Source organism: Neofelis nebulosa, chromosome 10 (assembly GCF_028018385.1).
Source record: "Neofelis nebulosa isolate mNeoNeb1 chromosome 10, mNeoNeb1.pri, whole genome shotgun sequence".
Taxonomy (NCBI): Eukaryota; Metazoa; Chordata; class Mammalia; order Carnivora; family Felidae; genus Neofelis; species Neofelis nebulosa.
In genome coordinates, this window is record NC_080791.1 from 59,895,576 (window position 1) to 59,909,020 (window position 13,445).

The following is a 13,445-nucleotide window of genomic DNA, read 5'->3' on the forward strand; positions in this document are numbered from 1 at the left end:
TATGGCCTTTATTATTGAGGTATGCTCCTTCTATGCCAACTAGTTTTTATCATAAATGGATGCTGAATTTGTCAAATACTTTTCCTGCATCTCTTGAGACAATCATAGGATTTTTATCTTTCATTTTATTAATATGGTGTATCACACTGTTTGGTTAAACCATCCCTGTTATAAATCCCATTTGATCATGGTGTATAATCCTTTTAATGCATTGCTGAATTCGGTTTGCTAATAATATGCTGAGAATTTTTACATCTATGTTCATCAGGAATATTGGTCTGTACCAATATGGTTTTTCTTATGATATCCTTGTCTGGTTTGATATTAGGATAATGCTGACCTTATAAAATGAGTTTGGAAGTATTCTCCCCTCTTCTATTTTTTGGAAGAGTTTGAGAAGGATTGGTATTAATTCTATGTTAGGTAGAATTCACTAGTGAAGCCATCTGGTCCAGGACTTTTATTTGTAGGGAGTTTTTTTTGTTTTGTTTTTAATTTTTTTAACATTTATTTATTTTTGAGACAGAGAGAGACAGAGCATGAATAGGGGAGGGGAAGAGAGAGAGGGAGACACAGAATCTGAAAAAGGCTCTAGGCTCTGAGCTGTCAGCACAGAGTCTGACGCGGGGCTCAAACTCACGGACCGTGAGATCATGACCTGAGCCGAAGTCGGACACTTAACCGACCAAGCCACCCAGGCGCCCCAAGGGAGTTTTTTGATTACCAATTCAATCTGTTTTACTAGTAACTGGTCTGTTCAGATTTTCTATTTCTTCATGATTCAGTCTTAGAAGGCTGTATGTTTCTAGGAATTTATCCAATTCTTCAAGATTGTCCAATTTGTTGGTATGTACCTGTTCACAGTAGTCTCTAATGATCCTTTGTATTTCTATGGTATCAGTTATCTCTTTTTAATTTTGGTGAATAAAATTCCCTAAGTACACGAAGAGTTTAACATAATTCATGCATATCAAGCATATCCTTGGCAAATGGTGACATAACAATATTGCTGTCAACCTGTCCCTCTAGCCCCTCCAGGCCACGTTTCCTCTGCACAGAGAACACTTGCAAGTGTAATCTGATGCAATACCTCAAAGTCCCATAGAGAATATCATCTCTGGCCAGACTAATCATGGCATTCAGAGACTGGAAGAATTTGGGGTAATTTCAGGAGACACGGGCCCTAGAAGGACTCACCAGAAGCTAAGTGCCTGATGATGAGTTTGTGGCAGCGGTTCCAGTGTCCAGCTTTAAACAAATAGAGGGCCTCCAAATGCTTGTCAGATTCCATGTGTGCTCTCACTGCTTTGGCCTCATTAATCCACTCAGCAGGCACACAAAGCTTTTGGGTCAGGAAAGTCTCCTTAGCCCAAGACTCAGGGGTCTCCAATAGTTGGCAGTGCCGGGTAAGCAGCTCTCGAACAGCATTCTCACGCACGCTGTAAGAAGAAAAACAATGCTGAATAAATTCTATTTTCATTGATGGAGAAGACTGCCTAGACAATGCAGAGTGATCCATGGGATAGTCTCTCAAACTGCAAGTCTTAACCCTTACTGGACTTCAAACTTCACTTAAAAAAAAAAAAAAGTCACCATATCTACATTTATTTTTTAAATGAAATAGTATCTAAGCACGTTATATTTTCATGATCAAAAAAGTCTGAAAACTAATACTCTAGGAAAGGTTGTCTAGGGCTAAGAAAAGGCTTTCCCTTTCTTTTCCTTATTTTCTTTCTTGTAACAGGAGATCAAGGACTAGGATAGGAGAATGCTATTCTGCACAGAGCAGTTGTTTGTAGTTCATTCCCAACCTTCTTCCTTCCTTTTCTCCCATATGGTCAGTACAAGTAAACAAAGTAGTTTTTAAAGGTAAGGCCTCTTCCAGGTCCTTGTTTGCTTTTTTTTTCCCCTTCAAAACTACCAACTTTCCTAATTCATTTCTCTCTACCTCTAGATTTAGGCTACCCTCATTCTTTCTGATCTCAAGTCCCCTTAGAGTCCTTATCTATCTGGGCCAAAGGACCAGCCATTTAAATTTCAAATCAAAACAAGTATTCTCATTTTAGATTCTTTTCTGAACACCTTTCAAGGCTTTTCAAGGACTCCCCAATCTCATCTTAACTGTTTCTTTTTAAAAATTCTTTATCAGGGGCACCTGGCTGGCTCAGTAGGGGGTGGTGAGTTTGAGCCCCATATTGGATACAGAGATAACTTGAATAAATTAAATAAATAAACAGAAATAGGATCTGCTTGAGCCTACTCTGAATCATCAGTTTTATTAGCCAGACTTTTAACCTCTGAAATTCCCCATGAATTTATTTAAATAAACTCAAAGGAAAAGTATGAAATAATTTTGCTTCCTGGTAAGGGAGAAGAGGAGAAATTCCTTTAAGGGAAGGCTGTGCTAGATGCTTTATACTTCTACTCTCTTTCTGTAAAAAGAAAAAAAAAAGTTGAATTAAGCAATCTCAATGCCCATCATGGGGCTCAAACTCATGACCCAAATGAAGATCAAGAGTCACACACTTGGCTAAGTCAACTTTTCCTCCTTTAATCCCACAACCACCTTTGATTAGATACAGATTAATATTATGATTTTATAGATAAAGAGTAAGCTTTACTCCAGGTCAAAGTGAGTACATGATGGATCTAGAACTGAGGCAAGTCTGACTACAAAACTCAACTCCTTTTCACACTGTATCACATGACAGTTAATGCAGCATAATGATTAAGAGCACAGACTCTGGATGTCTTGAGTTGGAAGACTCTGCCATTTACTAGCTATGTGACCTTGAGCAAAAGTTACTCTCTCCCTGCCTTGGGCTGCTCATCTGTAAAACACAGATTGTAAGAGTGTTACCTTATAAAGTCATTATGAGCACTAATTTTGATATAAAGTATTTACAACAGAGTGTATACCCATATAAAAGTACTATGCAACAAAGTACTATATAAATGTTTTTGTTACTAGTGTAATGCCATGCTACTACCATTAACAGGAAAAAAATCTCCATCAATTTATCTCATTCACACCATGGAGAAAAGGCGATTTCAGGATAGAGAACCAAATCCTAACACACCTAAGTAAGGATATCTTGGTAAATATGATGCTACCAAACTTGAGGGGTAGGCATGGGTGGATGGCAAGGGAAGGCCAGAGAGGGAGAAAGGCAACAGAGAGAAAAAGTCAGGGAAGCTCCCTGCCAACTCATTATATCACTTCACAGATCCACTGAGGCAGCTCAGCAAGTAGTATTTCTGCATAATACCTAAACATGCCACATTCAACTGAATCTATGTCTGTGTTAATGGGTTGCCCCATGTGGATATACCCTTCCTCTTCTACTTAATTATTTCCTGTTCTTGTCTAAAGTTTTCCATGATCACTGCAGTTCACAGAGATCTCTCCTGAGAAACAGCATTATTTGGCACTAAACTTCTAACTTGTTCACATGAATACAGAGACAGCTGTGGACTGAACGGTCTTAACGTTTATCACAAGGCTGGACCGAAAATACATTCTAGACGCTTACTTAATGAATTAAACCCTAAGAGACTGATTCTTTGCCCCTGTAGCCCTAGGTGTACCTCGTGGGTTCATGGCATCTCACTCACCTTGAGTTGTCAATATGCAGGAAGACAAAGATGGCCCACTCCCAGAGGCCCTCACTTTCCAGTTGGCCAGCAAAACTGGCCTGTAGCACACCCTCACACTGGTCTGAGAGATGAGTATAGTTAAGAGCCCGCAGCACCTCCCACAAGTGCCAGCTTAGGCGGTAATCCAAAGGATCTGCTGTTACGCTTCGAGGCTCCAACAGCTGGTTGAGATCATAATGTCTGCAAAGGAGAATGTGCGGAGTGTTACCACATCAAGGCAGCAGACCACCTGCACTGAACAAATCAACTGTTCTGGCTATGGCTTAGGAGATAATAAAGGCAGGCACCCTAGAACAGAAGCGTTATAGACCACATGGTCTCCCTCTGAGATTGTGCTGTATCAATCTACTTCTAGGTTCAGCCAGATTACAGAGCCTACCAAAAATGAAGGCAGCTCCTCTTCTTTGGCTGTGGGATCTGACAGGTATGCTGGTATTTGTTTGGCCTAGATATTTATTGTCCTGGTACACAGAGTCTTCATAACTCTTACTCTTCATTCCTTTGCTTTAGTGTTGATACCTTTCTTAACCATTTAAAACACACAGTTATTTTAGGATCTTTCAAACTTCTCTATTATATGGAGCTGTCGGAGTGCTAACTCTCCAACAGCTAACTAGTCTTCATGATGGTTATTTCCTTCTATGGTTTATAATTTTTGCCTCTGATTTTGTCTACAGTGGGGAGTATTTTTTATATAAGGACATTCAGGTATCCTGGGTTTTTAAAGTGTCCCTATACAGACTTTTACCTTTTCTTCTGCTGGGAGCCCAAAGATTTCAATGGTCCTAGACTAGTTAATGTGTAAAGTTCTTAGCTTGCAATTCCAGATCGTAAGAATAGTAGAAAGTAAGATCTCATGCTTCTAAGTTTTAGAGCTTAGACTACCAATCAATAATTTTCCTTTTCACCTAAGATCCAGACATTTTATAACTTTTTAACACTTCTCAGGTAATGAACAGAATTTTTCTAGACCAGTGTTGTCAAACTGAACTTTGTGGGATGATAGAAATGCTCTGTAATCTGTCCTGATCAATGATAGCCAATAGTCAATACAGGTGCCTATCAGACACTTGAAATGTGGATACTATAAATAACTTAATTTTAAGTTTTACTTAAATATTCATATGTGAATAGCAGCTATTATACTGGACAGTGTAGTTTAGACTATTTGTGAAGGACACAGTGTGGATTTTATGTAAGGTCTTAGTCCACAGCAATTCTATCTTTCCTGAGAACGAGGTTTACTATCTCCTTCTGGCGCTGGTTTCTCTATTTCTGGCACCTTGAGATATCCTTCTTTTTCTTTTTTTGACATAAAAAAAACCTGACATACAGTAAACATAACATATTTATAATGCACAATTTTCATTAAGTTTCAATATATGCACACACTGCGAATTTACCACCAAGGTCAAGATAACAAACACACTCATCACCTCCAAAAATTTTTTTTTTTTTTTAATTTTTATTTTTGGGACAGAGAGAGACAGAGCATGAACGGGGGAGGGGCAGAGAGAGAGGGAGACACAGAATCGGAAACAGGCTCCAGGCTTTGAGCCATCAGCCCAGAGCCCGACGCGGGGCTCGAACTCCCGGACCGCGAGATCGTGACCTGGCTGAAGTCGGACGCTTAACCGACTGCGCCACCCAGGCGCCCCCAAAAATTTTTTTTATGCCCCTTTGTAATCCCTCTCTTCCTGCCTCTCCTTACACCCTCTCTTCCTGGGCAACCAGCTTTCAGTGATTAATCAGTTTGCATTTTCCAGAATTTTATATAGATTAGAATCATAGAGTAGGTATGCTTCCAGGTACTTTTTTGTCTCACCTCTTCCAAAACCAAGTAAAATTATCCTGCGATTCACTATGCTAATTATGTGTATCAACTGCTGAGTAGCATTCCATTACATAAATATACCACATCTTGTTTATCTATTCAGCTGTTGGTGGAAATTTGGCTTGTTTCCAGGTCTGGACCATTATAAACAAAACTGCTATAAATATCTGTATACAAACATGTTTTCATTACTTTTGGGTTAATACCTAGGAGTGGCATGACTGGACCATATGCATGCAGGTATGTCTAACTTTTTAAGCCAAATTGTTTACCACAGTGCCAATATCATTTTATATATATATATTTTTTTTTAATTTTTTTTTTTTTCAACGTTTATTTATTTTTGGGACAGAGAGAGACAGAGCATGAACGGGGGAGGGACAGAGAGAGAGGGAGACACAGAATCGGAAACAGGCTCCAGGCTCCGAGCCATCAGCCCAGAGCCTGACGCGGGGCTCGAACTCACGGACCGCGAGATCGTGACCTGACTGAAGTCGGACGCTTAACCGACTGCGCCACCCAGGCGCCCCTCATTTTATATTTTTACCAGCAGTGTATGAGAATTCCAGTTGCTCCACATCTATGACAACATTGGGTAGTGTATGTCATTTTAATTTCCAGTCATTCTAATAGGTGAGTAGTGGTATCCCATGATGGTTTTAACTTGCATTTCCCTGTTAGCTACTGATGCTGAACATTTTTTCGTGTGCTTGACATCCAGGTCTTCTTTGGTAAGGGAACTGTTTAAATATTTTGCCTATGTTTAAAATTGGGTTGTTTTGTTATTATTGAGGTTCTTATTGTTTTATTTATTTATTTGCTTATTTATTTATTTGAGAGAGAGAGAGAGAGACAGAGAGAGAGGGTCTGAGAGAATCAATCCCAAGCAGGCTCCACACCCAGTGCGGAGCCTGATGTGGGGCTTGATCCCATGACCCTGGGATCATGACCTGAGCCAAAATCAAGAGTCAGATGCTTAACTGACTGAGCCACCCAGGCATCCCTACTATTACAGAGTTTTAAGAGTTCTTTATATGATCTGGATACAAGTTTTTTATCAGATATATGAATTGCAAGTATCTTCCTCCAATCTGTGGCTTGTCTTTTCATTCTCTTATGAAAATGAACACTAGCAGTTTTTTTTAAAAAGTTTATTTTATGTTTGAGAGAGACAAAGGGAGAAAATGTGTGTGCGTGCGCATAAGCAGGAAGCGGGAGGAGAGAGAGAGAGAGAGAGAGAGAGAGAGAGAGAGAGAGAGAGGGAGAGAAAATATCCCAAGCAGGCTCTGCACTGCCAGCACAGAACCCAACACGGGGCTCAGTCTCATGAACTGTGAGATCATGACCTGAGCCAAAACCAACAGCTGGACGCTCAATGGACTGAGCCGCCCAGGCACCCCCAGTGACCAGCAGTTTTTAATTTTGCTGAAGTCCAGTCTACCATTTTTTTCCTCTACAGACTGTATATTTAGTGTCAAAAAAATCTTTGCCTAACTCACAGTTGTAAAGATTTTCTGGTTTGTTTTCTGCTTTAAGTTTGAAATTTAGGTTTCTGATTCATTTTGAACTGGACACGTAATAGAAATAAGCAGTAAAACCAAAAGCTAGTAGACTATCAAGAAAAAAAAAGAGAAAAAACACATATTACCAATATCAATCAGGAGAGAGACACAGATCATACATACATTTTAAAAGGTTAGTAAGGAAAAATGTTATGAATAACTTTATGCCAATAAACTTGGTGACTTCAATGAAACAAATTCCTTAGAAGAAGCAAATGATCAAAACTGACTCAAGAATAAGCAGAAAGCCTCAACAGTCTAGTAAAGAAGTTGATTTCATAGTTTAAAAATTTTTTAGTGTTTTATTTTTTAATTTTTTAATGTTTATTTCTGAGACAGAGACAGACAGAGAATGAGCGGGGGAGGGGCAGACAGCGGGGGAGACACAGAATCCGAAGCAGGCTCCAGGCTCCCGCACAGAGCCCGATGCGGGGCTCGAACCCACAAACCGTGAGATCATGACCTGAGCCGAAGTCAGTCGCTCAACCAGCTGAGCCACCCAGGCGCCTGTTTATTTTTTGAGAGACAGAGCATTGAGTGGGGGAGGATCAGAGAGAGAGGGAGACACAGAATCTGAAGCAGATTTTGAGTTGTCAGCATACAGCCCGATGCGGGGCTCGAATCCACGAGTTGTGCAATCATAGTCTGAGCTGAAGTTGGACACTTAACCAACTGAGCCACCCAAGCGCCCTTATTTTATAGTTTAAAAACTTTAATTAAACTTAATAAAAATGGAAAACTTCTGCTCTTCATTTTATTAAGAAAATGAGGGGCGCAGAGTGGCTCAGTCGGTTAAGTGTCTGACTTTTCATTTTGGCTCAGGTCATGATCTCATGGTTTGTGAGATCGAGCCCCGTATTGCGCTCTGTGCTGACAGTGCAGAGCCTGCTTGGGATTCTCTCTCCATCTCTCTCTCCCCCACCCCTGCTCATGTAGGTACATGTGTGTGCACACTCTCTCTCTCAAAATAAAGAAAAAGAAAATGAAAAAACAAGCCTTTATATTAGGATGATTAAAAAAAATTAATGATAAAGGACTAATATCCAGAATATATAAAGAAATATTGCAATACAGGAACTCTTTTAAAAAACAGGCAAAAAAAAAATGTGAAGAGATACTTTAGCAATAAAATATATAGACGGTAAATAAGCACGTGAAAAAAATGCTCAAAATCATTAGTCACTAGGGAAATGCAAATTAAAGCACTACTTCAGTTATTTCTATTTTACCACAATATAAACCTATATGATCCTCTAATTAACACAGTTACTCACCTAATACCTAAAAGTATTTAATGAATTGAAATGAGATATGAGTGATTAGTTGTGACGGAAAAAATCCTGTAGTGTTTCTGAGCATGTGTGCCAAGATAGGTCTGCTGAGAGAGTTTTAATTAACTGATTATCTATAATAATAGCAAGTGTTTATATACTGCTGGAGGATAAATAAACTACTGTTTCTTGTTTAAAAACAACACTGGGGCACCTGCGTGGCTCAGCTGGTTAAAGCATCCAAGCCTTGATTTTGGCTCAGGTCATAATCTCACAATGGTGACATGGAGCCCTGCATCAGGGTCAGGGTCAGGGTCAGGCTCCAGAGCTGGGTGTGGAGACTGCTTAAGATTCTCTCTCTCCCCTCCCCCACTTCCACTTTCTCTCAAAAACAAAACAAAAACAAACATCAATAACAACACACACATAATGAGATGCCACTATATACACCCACCAAAATGGCGAAATTAAAAAAAATAACAATACCAGGGGTGCTTGGGTTGCTCAGTCAGTTAAGCATCTGACTCTTTATTTCAATTCAGGTCCGTTCATGGATTGGGCCCTGTGGGCCCTGCATCAGGTTTCATGCTGAGGGCGCAAAGCTTGGGATTCTCTCTCTGCCCCTCTGTGTCACCCCGTTCTCTCTCATAAAAACAAACAAACAAAAAAAAAACCCTTAAAAAACTCACAAGAAAAAAAAATTTTAAGTTTATTTATTTATCCTGAGAGAAAGAGAGAGAGAGAGACAGAGAGAGACAGAGAGAGAGAGACGCAGAGCCTGATGTGGGGCTTGATCTCACGAACTGCGAGATCATGACCTCAGCCCAAATCAAAAGTTGGAACGCTTAACCCACTGGGCCACCCAGGTGCCTTAACAATACCAAATTTTGAAGAGGATATGGAGCACCCAGAGATCTTAGTGGGAATGTAAAATTATGTGAACACTTATGGATACAAATGTTCATGGCATCTTTATTCATAATAACCCAAATCAAGAAAAACTATCCATCCACAAATAAATAAATTATGCAACAAAAATCCTTCTGATACACATATTAACATAGATAAATCTCAAAACCATTATATGAGTGAAAAGATAACAGAATGATCCCAATTATATAAAATTCTAGAAGAGCAAAATTTATCATAACAAAAACTCAGTTCGTTGTCTGGATGTTGGGGATTGATTGCAAAGGGGCATGAGGGAACTTTTTGGGGTTAATGTAATTATTATCTTGATTGTGATGACAGTTACATTATGTTAAAATGAACACTTCATTATTTGTAAATTGTATCTTCTTAAAGTTGATTAATTTTTAGATTTCTAATTCTAGTTCCAATGTTTTTTGCATTCAACTACTATAAATTATACTTTGTTAATTTATACAAACTTAGGCAATTTGGCCTCACATCAAAAGGAAAAGACTCAGGATAGAACTTCCTAGGGCTGATTAAGCCCTCATGAGTGGCTCTCTGACTTACCTGTCACTGTAGAGTTTTAGAAGGTGAAAGCAGACATCTTGAAGTGGTCTCTGTGAGTTTTTCTCCTCCTCTATCACACAGCCAGAGCCTTCTAGGTATGAAGGAAGTGGGGAGCAGGCATAACTCTCAGCCTCAGAAGAATTCTGAAGGGAAGGATTTGATACAACAGTACATCAGCTGCTACTGTGTTTCATTAGATGTGATCCTGTCTCAATTATACTACTTACACACATGTATTATGAATGATGACACCCTGGGACGCCTGGGTGGCTCAGTCGGTTAAGCGTCTGACTTTTGGCTCAGGTTATGATCTCGCAGTTCATGAGTTTGAATCCCAAGTTAGGCTCTGTGCTGACAGCTCAGAGCCTAGGGCCTGCTCTGGGTTATGTGTCTTCCTCTCTCTCTGCCTCACCCCCGCTTGTGCTCTCTCTCAAAAATGAATACACATTAAGAAAAAAAAATTTAAGGATAGTAACACCCTAATGGAATGTGTCAAGGATCTTAAACTTAATTTTGAGTGGTGACATAGCCTACCTGTCTTCAAGGGACTATCAAAGACTTTGGATAGCTCTCACTAATCCTCCTACCTTTCTTGTCACAATTCTTATTACATTCAGTTTCTTTAGTGTTCTTTCTGACATGTTTATCAAAGATAATAAACATGGACAGTAAGAAAAAAAAGCTGAAGAAATTATGGCTTTAAAAACATTAATAATGGGGTGCCTGCCTAGGTGGTGCAGTCAGTTAAGAGTCCGACTCTTGGTTTTGGCTCAGGTCATGATCTCACGGTTCATGGGTTCAAGTCTCAAGTAGAGCTCTGCATTGACAGTTGGAGGCTGCTTGGGATTCTCTCTCCCCTTCTCTCTGCCCCACTCCTGTTCGCGTGCTCCCTCTCAAAATAAGTAAATAAACATTAAAAAAATATATAAAAACATTAATAATATTTTAACTCCAACACTGTCAAGGCATATGAAATATGATGATATTCAGAGGCAAATTTTTCAGGCCTGGTGATTTAGGACTATACCAACTTGAGGTTGGGCTATATCTCAAGGAATTCCCAAAGGAATAAGACAGCATTAGGAATAAAGAAAAACCCTCTCTCATCTGGGGGCAGGAAAACAGCTTTAAGAAAGTCAACTGTGGATGGGAATGCAAGCTGGTGCAGCCACTCCGGAAAACAGTATGGAGGTTCCTCACAAAATTAAAAATAGAACTACCCTACGACCCAGCAATTGCACTACTAGGTATTTATCCAAGGGATACACATATGCTGTGTCGAAGGGGCACATGCACACCAACGTTTATAGCAGCGCTATTGACAATAGCCAAAGTATGGAAAGAGCCCAAATATCCATTGGTGGATGAATGGATAAAGAAGATGTGGTGTATATATGTACAATGGAGTGTTACTTGGCAATCAAAAAGAATGAACTCTTGCCATTTGCAACTAGGTGGATGGAACTGGAGGGTATTATGCTAAGTGAAATTAGTCAGAGAAAGACAAATATCATAGGACTTCACTCACGTGAGGACTTTAAGATACAAAACAGTTGAACATAAGGGAAGGGTAGTAAAAATAATATAAAAACAGAGAGGGGGACAAAGTATAAGAGACTCATAAATATGGAGAACAGACAGAGTTACTGGAGGAGGTGTGGGAGTGGAGATGGGCTAAATGGTAAGGGGCATTAAGGAATCTACTGAAATCGTTGCATTATACACTAATTTGGATGTAAATTAAAAAAATAAAATTAAAATTATAAAAAAAAGAAAGAAAAGAAAGAGTCAACTGTGGAAACATCATACTAAATAAAGTAGAAGCAGACACTTGGGGAAGTTTAAAAGTAACCCTGTCTAGAGGCAGGAGAAAAGGAAAGTTTCCCATCAGATTTCCTGGGTCCATTTCAATTTTAGAGTCCTTTCAAAAAAAGGAGTTAAGAAAAAGTATTATGAAGTGTAACTTGATGGATTTTTTCTCTGCAGTACTTTTCTGGCAAAATGAGAATGCCCGCCATGACACTTGGTTGGCTCTACTGGACACAAATACCTGAAATGCTTCTTCGTACATGCTGAGTGCCCTGGAAATGGAGGCTGTCGGTGGAAGCAAATACCAAAGATGGACAGCCAGGGAGCGTTTCCAGTCCAACTGTGAGCACACGTTGATTTGCCTCTCTTCGGAGACCTGCCATACCTGCAGGAAACAAAATCATCATCATAGCTATGTGTTATACATCATCTTGTTACTCAGATCTCCAAGTCACTCACTTATTCCAGTAACACTTTATTTTTTAAGTAATCTCCATGACCAATGTGGGTTCAAACTCACCACCCCAAGATCAAGAGTTACATGCTTTACCAACTGGATCAGCCAGGCACCCCTATTTAAGTAACATTTTAAATGAACTAGATTAGCAGTGTTAATGATCCAAATATAAAATACACAGTTCTTTGGGGGCAGGGTGGATTTAGACAACAGGTGTTCGGAGATGAAAACCACTGAGAGTGAAGAGGAGGTCTTCTCACTGCCCACAGCTGATGTCTTATAAAACTTTAAGATGTGCATAAATTCTGACCAGCTATTTCATTTTTGGAAAGTGATTATCAAGATGTCAACCAGGCAGGCAGCAAATGGAGAACTGGCTTAAAATAATTATGGTGTATCATCCACAAAATGAACAGAAGTGGGTTTTAAAAAGAGTGATGCTACACAACATGGAAAAATGTCCATATACATAAGTGTACTGCTATGTATAATTGATTTTATTTGAATGTACACACATGTGTAAATACACACATATATACACACATGTATGTTGATACAGAGTTAAAATATGTCTGGAAAGACAGACTACAAATTATTTACCTTGTTTACCACTATGACAAGGGATAAGATGAATTTTAATGTTTTAATTTCAATATAACCAGTTTTTGGTTTTGTACATGTTGTACCTTTGTAATCTGAAAATACTTCACTAAAATTTAAAACCAAGTTGCTTAGTTATATGTGTAACAGTGTAAAATTTACAAAGATAGCTCTTTCCCTTAACCTCAAGCCATCTTGAATTTATGAGAAAATTTATGCAAATGTACAAGAAAAGAGGAAAGTACCGGTTTTCCAGCCAACAAGGCAAAGATCCGCAGTCTCTCGTCCTGGATGAAAGAGTTAGCCTGGAGCTGATGCCAATCCACCAGCTGCATGGTAAGCAGCTCCCGGATCGACTGGCTGCCCACCAATTGGGATAAAAGAAGGGCAAGACGATGATCACCTATAAGAGAAACAAAACTCTAGTGATCACTGAGGATTTACAGACTTGGGGAAACACTAGGTATTATCTTATTTCTTCTAGCCCTCAGGAGGGAGAACTTGACACAGTGACTGCTTTCTGCAGTAGTAACAAAATACTGACCACCACCATACCATTTTCTGCCTGGGCAGAAAATATTCAGAGTACTTTAACCTAAATTACATAGACTGTACAGTATACAGAGTTCAATTATAGATCTACTATTACTTCTGTGACCCTTCATCTGTAAAATGGAGGAAAGTATCATCTGATTCAAAGGCTTACAGTGAAAACTGAGATGACATAATTGAAAACATGCCCAACTAGAATGGCACTGAGGAATGGCCAACTG

General features: G+C 39.3%; 1 protein-coding gene across 7 annotated transcripts in view; it reads right to left on the reverse strand.

Annotated features, from left to right (window-relative positions):
- Positions 1–13,445, reverse strand: part of NUP98 (nucleoporin 98 and 96 precursor) — a 117,551-nt gene that overhangs the window by 10,713 nt on the left and 93,393 nt on the right. For all 7 annotated transcript variants that reach the window (XM_058687905.1, XM_058687904.1, XM_058687903.1 and 4 more), the window contains 5 exons: positions 12,918–13,075; positions 11,857–12,000; positions 9,807–9,949; positions 3,616–3,837; positions 1,198–1,439 (listed from right to left, as the gene is read on the reverse strand). In XM_058687905.1, the coding sequence (XP_058543888.1) occupies positions 1,198–1,439; positions 3,616–3,837; positions 9,807–9,949; positions 11,857–12,000; positions 12,918–13,075 (909 nt within the window). The remainder of the gene's footprint in view (positions 1–1,197; positions 1,440–3,615; positions 3,838–9,806; positions 9,950–11,856; positions 12,001–12,917; positions 13,076–13,445) is intronic.